Consider the following 6,315-nt stretch of genomic DNA (forward strand, 5'->3'; position numbering starts at 1 on the left):
AATTTAAATTAAATGCGTCTTTAAAGAAGAAACAGATCTCAGCTTCAAATTTTCCTGGTAGTCACCTCCAATATAGCGCCTCGCGCAATCTAAGAATTGTTCTGGATCATTAACTAAACAAAATTACAAATGCATCCATATTGTGCTGCAATTCAGGAAAAACAAGCCATAAAAATAAAATATAATGTGCCTTCAAAAAGGAAACGCAAGATCCACAAAATAATATTTTTTATTTTGTGCAGCCGTCACACTATTCTGGAGAATGCTGCAGGCGTTTTTGCTTGGTCGCTATGGTTGTGAAAGGACAGCAAATGGGGCACTATAATAATGCTTTCTATACCAGAGTGGGCGGCATTAGCAATTCTGAGTTTAACCGGCTCGAAATCGACTTTTTCTTTCATCTCGCTTTTCGATTGAATGTCACAGCTAAAGTATTTGAAGGCTATTGTTTGCACTTGGAGAAGGAAATGCTCTTAGGTGTCGTGGAACAAAAGATAGAGAGGACTCTACTCGGATTTCTTAGGGTTTCATCGGACTCCGATAGTGCCAAGCGCGAAGAGCCCAAGGTTACCTGCTGTGCTTCTGCGACAGCCATGTTGGTTGGACATCACCCCGATCCTCCTAGCCAGTGAATGTGAAGGCCGCTTATGGTGCGATCATTTCTAAGCTTAAGAAAATGAATCCTTCTGCAAACATGCAATTATTTACCGTTTCTGGACTGCAAAAATAACATTTAAATAGATGGAAGAAATTTACCCTTTCTGGGCTGAGCCACTAGACAGAAGAACAACAATATACAGTTCCTGAGGAATGACAAATCAAAAGTTATAGAGACGGACCAAATTATAACTCTCTGGATGGAAACCAAATATATCACAAGAATGTTTGTTTCCCCATACATGAGCTTTTCCCGAGAAATTTATGTGGCAGTTGCCTTATTTGGAGGATGATATTCAGTTGAGTTTGAAATAGTTATTTTAAAATGCATTTCTAGAGGTATAAACAGATTCAAACATTCAAATGTACAGATTTAAAGATTCAAAGTCTTTGGCATTCGATCTCTACAGATTTCACAATTTAAATATATCAATAATTTTAAACCAAATTACAATATATATATATATATATATATATATATATATATATATATATATATATATATATATTAAATTCTTACTTACTAATAATAAATCATCTAAATATCTGCAGCTATATGCCTGGAGATCAATATAATCCTAAATTTCTTCTGAAAGCCAAGATTATTCATAGAAAACAGTAATATTAAAACGCAAACTTGAAGAAATTAACCATAACCGATTTCAAAGGAATTTGTTTTCTGTTATGAAAAAAAAGGGTAAAACAACGTGCCTGAAAGTCAATACTAAATTTCTTCAGGACTACATTGATGAAAAATAACCTATATATCGTCAAGTCAAAAGAGTTGTCAGATATCATTGAAATCTATACAGAATCTCTCAAAGTCCGAAATTTCCTTAAATAGTTACTCTTTAGATAAAACTTCAAAAAAAAAAAAAATCAGAGAAACCTGTTACCAGAAGGTTAGCATGAGTTTCAGGAAGGGTTCCTAGGATATGTGTTGTCTTTTTTTCCTTTATGTTCTAAGGACTTCGGGATGAAGTCCATTGTTAAAAGGGGGTGTATGTAGTGCCCACTCTAATTTCCTGACCCTAATATGCCATTATCTTGGATACTTTATTCTTTGGGGACCTCAGGTTGAGGAATCCAAACACATAACTCTATTATTAGTGATTGTGATGTTTATGTATGTTCTCCATTGACATTATGGTGATGATAGTATTAATGGTTATGCACGTTCTCTATTGATATTATGATGATTGTGGCATAAATGGTTATGTTTGTTCTCTATTGAATTTATGATGATGATAGCACTAAAGGATATGTATGCTCTCTATTGATATCATGATGATGATAGCTTTGATGGACATGTATGTTGTCTATTGATGTTACGATGTTGATAGCTTTGATGGTTATATATGTTTCCATTGATGTTATGATGATGATAGCCATGATGGATGTGTCCCCTATGTTACCTACTTGCATTAGTTCTGGTTCACAATGAACAATGATGCGAATGACTTGGTGATGTTAATGATGCTATTATGACAATGACTAACACTGAGGAACCTTGTTACTGATGATTATTGAGTATGGCAGGAAACCATCAGAGGCATTCACTTATGACGAGTTGATGACACCTGGTTTGATGAAAATTTATATTATTTTATCTTTGAAATTCTAAGTCGATTTTGAAACTTGCCATATATGTTTAACTATATTCTGATGATATGTTAATGGTTGCAGGCACATATTAGTTGCTTGACTGAATGACTCACATATGGGTGATGGGGTTGTACAGGTGGATGGAACTACATGGGAGGGGTGGGACAGTGTCCCTGATCTCACCCACTAGCACTCCCGCCGTGACTTGGGCTGGAAGGGTTGAAACACCTTCGCCTTGAAGATCACGATGCCATGAGGGTAGTTCCCAAAGTTGGGTCGCTCATGAGGATTTTACCGGGGGGCGCGCATCAAGGAAGATTCCTTGATCCCCGACACCATTAGTCTCACTATAGCAGGCAACATAAGAGATGATAGTGGTCTATGACGTTGCACCTATATTTTCCCATGCTCGAAGGGCAAGTGGTGTGGCAACTTTGGAACTTCATGGGAATTTCTTGAAGGGCACGACCAACTTGGCACCCTTGGCATCACAAATAAACTATTAGGTGTGGCACCCTTGGAACTTCAAGGTAAGTTCTTGAAGGGCACGACCAAACTTGGCACCCTTGGAATCACTAAAAATAAATTAAATAATAGATATAATGAAGGAATGAAAGCTAGATAAATTCACATCAAGGGTAAATGATGTTAGAAACCGAGGTAATTAAATAAAAAATAAAACTTGGGTTAAGAGGATCATAGGAAGAAATAAAATAGATTACATTAAAAACTCGACCCTTCCCATGTTAGAAAATACTAGGAAGATTATGTGGTTTAATTAGGTAAAAAGGGGAAAGAGGGACATAATTGTAAGGATAAAGATTAATCCTAAACTAATTAAACCTACTTAAGAAAAGAGGAAGGTGAATTAAAATAAGAATAATAAATTAAATTTAGAGAAATGTAAAGAACCTCCATGTGGCAACAAACAACATAAGAATATCCATCTAAGAGATAACCTGAGTTAAATTAGGGAGTAGATAGGGGATCAAATCTTGACTCATTAATTGACTTTAAGTAATGAACACAAATTAACGAATAAAAAAGGGGGATAAAGAGACAATTAGGAGAAGAAATAGGAATCTTGTTGAGGTGAGGAAAATATTAGTTTTAAATAAAAATTTGAGTAAATAATTTTGGGAGACCCTTCATGAGAGAGTAACACATGGGTGGGTGAATAATCAAGCTATTGAATTATAAAAAAATAATTAATTATGCATGACATGACAAGTGTCACCTATGAGGACTCCTATAAAAAAAGGGGCAAGCCACGGGAGAAAGGACTGGGGAGAACCCTATTGTTGGATGGATGAGATGATGTCAGAGCAGTGATTATGAAGCTATAGTGAGTTTGGTGAGGTAGAGGATTTTAGAGATGGGACTCTTGAGCCAAGGTGTGCTCTCCTCTACCAGCAAGTGTTTTCCTCCATTGTACAACCCCATTGCAGCTCGGGGGTTTGAGGGGAAGAAGAGTACCCAAGGAGTAGGCTGGGAGGTTAACCGGTGGGTCTTCGCATTCGGATCAAGTACGTCATCATTTACTCGTGGAGGTGACCGGAAACAAGGGAATACCAGTAACAACAGAGCAAGCAGAGTCTCGCCTTCTGGTGAACGGTACACATGTATTTCATTACCATTTGATCTTAGTTAAAAGTACGTAAATGTTATGATACATTTCCTGAATTGAGTGTCAGGAATGTGTTAGAGAGTGCTGAATAAATTTGAAATTTCAATGCGTTTCTCTTCTGGTTGTAGTTGTTGTGATTTATTTAAAAAATAAATAAAAAATTATATCTCTATTTAGTATGGAAGTGGACCTTACATCGTTAAGGTATTAAAACCAACTAGTAAAGACTAGTCATTAAAAGTGCTTCACACCACCCCATGGTCTTAATGAGCACATTTGCTTCCCCACCTATTAAGTAACCTATCTAAGGTTAAGCATAATTAGATTTTATTCTAAAAAGGATTAATTCATGGATAGGAGGTCTCATTACAAGCTGACCTAGCATGATCATGGGTCCTAATGAGAATGAAATTACCACTACTAGTCACCAAGCTAGGGTAATGGCTTTCAGTTGAAAAGATAGAAGACAAGAGGTCTCATCACGAGCCAGCTTGCTCGTTCTTGTTGTCCCTCATGAATGGAATTTTCATTAGCTGTTTACCAAGCCAGGCAATGACCTTCAATTAATTTCTAAACTAATGTAAAATTTGTAAATAACTCTAAATGTATATCTAATAGATGGGACACAAGCATTTTCTTGGGTTAAAAGGCATCCCTGTCGAGGATATAAATGCCTACTGGAAGTAGGGCCATGCCTGTGGTATTAGGGTTTATTTTATACTATTATTTACTTGGTTGTTTTGTTATTTCCCTGAACTCATTATCATATCTCTTTGAGAATGGCTTTAAGATCCTTTTAGTAATGTTCTTTAGAGTTGTATATTTAATAAATATGAAGAGTTTCATGGATGTGGGACCCTTAATGCAGGTGATTTAATTTTCTTGAACAAGAGGAGATTTAGCTATACAATTGGGTAATTGTAAGATTTTTTTTTCCCAGGGAAGGATCGTAGTTTTATTCAGAATCAAAAGAACAAAATTACATGTAGTAGATTCTCAAGGCATATGCATAATAAGAAGATCTTATTAATCAAGATCAATAATAACTCATCAAAGAGTTGGGTGTGGATAATACAATGGTATTTTGTGACTCAATTACATTTGATGGAACTTTTTTGTCTAAATTTGTGCCATCTGATGCGTGAGTGAATTTGGTACCACTTTCTTCTTTTTCGGAGGTAGTCGTCACAATCTTTTGTTGCAGTTCAAGAGGTATTGGAACTATTGCTAAGATTTGTTCTAACATATCTTTCTACATGGTGTCCTGGGGTATAGATGCATTGTTATTTGTGGTGTTTGCTGTAGTTTCTTCTTATTTTGTTTCAACTACCCATGGATCAGAAAACTGCCATCCTTTTGGATTTTGTGGCTGTCTTTTCTTTCTTGGAGGAAATGCACTTTGAAGATGACTAGTTTGGAGACATATACAAAATCTGAAAGTTGTATTATGATAGTCAAGGGGATGGGACCACTTTTGGTTGTTGTGATATAACAAGATGTGATTTGGTAATCCTTTACTAAGGTCTACCTCCACACAGATTCTAGAAAAAGTGAAGATATATTTTGTGAGATGGTCTACATCTACTTTTAAAAATTTCCCAAGGGCATTCCCAATGCATGCTAATACTTTATGATGCCAAAAGTGTAAAGGTAAGTTATGTATTGTTATCCATATTGGCATTTTGGAAACCACCATGGTATTTTCATAGAAGCCATGGAGTTATGAAGAGACCCGCATTTCCCCAAAACCAAGGTTCCTAATGTAACGCATCCTCCCTATCTTTTGCAGTGTCAAATTTTACAATGAAGAAACCTTTTGAGCATAAATGGATGTCACATTTTTTTGTCCAAGTGGATAAGATCCATTGGCGCAAGGCTTTTGGTTTGGGCTAGAACCCATTGAATCTACATATCACTTCTTTTGAAAGATATTCATCATGGATTTCATTTACCTTAGGCAATGTAATTGTCAAAAATGGTACCTAAGTCATTTGTTCCACAATGTAGGGTCCTGGAGTAGTGGGAGGTTGTTCTGTTTATTTATGAGGATCCTCCCCTTGAATGCATCTTTGAAGGTGGCGGGTCCTTTGGAGCTTGTACCAGGACATCCTCCTAGAAGTCTTGTGCTAAGGTAAATGGTTAAGTCTCGTTCAATGTTATAATCATGTAGCTTGTATTCCTTCTGTAGTATTTTCCCTGCATAAATAAGAGATTGTAGTTGAGCTAGCATACCGAGATTTTCTTGAATCATTTCTTGGAGAGTTTTTATCCTCTCACAACTCCCTATCTTCAAGTAGACATATTTTCCTTCAATTATTCTGATAAAGAGAGGTATCAGGATTTGATCTTCACAGTCCAACCTTGTAATATTCTCTATTGTACAGTGTTTTCGACCATTCATTATTTTTTTCTATAGGTTAAGATCG

At 36.1% G+C, this 6,315-nt stretch overlaps 1 protein-coding gene across 1 annotated transcript; it reads left to right on the forward strand.

Annotated features, from left to right (window-relative positions):
• The first annotated feature begins 290 nt into the window (after positions 1 to 290).
• On the forward strand, positions 291 to 632 carry LOC149142253 (cyclin-P3-1-like). The gene has a single exon (XM_089451433.1). It carries the CDS (start codon positions 291 to 293, stop codon positions 630 to 632), a length of 342 nt encoding a protein of 113 aa, XP_089307559.1.
• Positions 633 to 6,315: the final 5,683 nt, after the last annotated feature.

The sequence above is a fragment of the Pinus tabuliformis genome, chromosome X, assembly GCF_031772625.1.
Source record: "Pinus tabuliformis cultivar Carrire ecotype Pingquan chromosome X, CPIR1, whole genome shotgun sequence".
In the NCBI taxonomy this organism is placed as follows: Eukaryota; Viridiplantae; Streptophyta; class Pinopsida; order Pinales; family Pinaceae; genus Pinus; species Pinus tabuliformis.

What these genes read in the sequence shown, in the direction of transcription:
- LOC149142253 (XM_089451433.1), top strand. Translation starts at nt 291, where the DNA reads ATGGTTGTGAAAGGACAGCAAATGGGGCACTATAATAATGCTTTCTAT.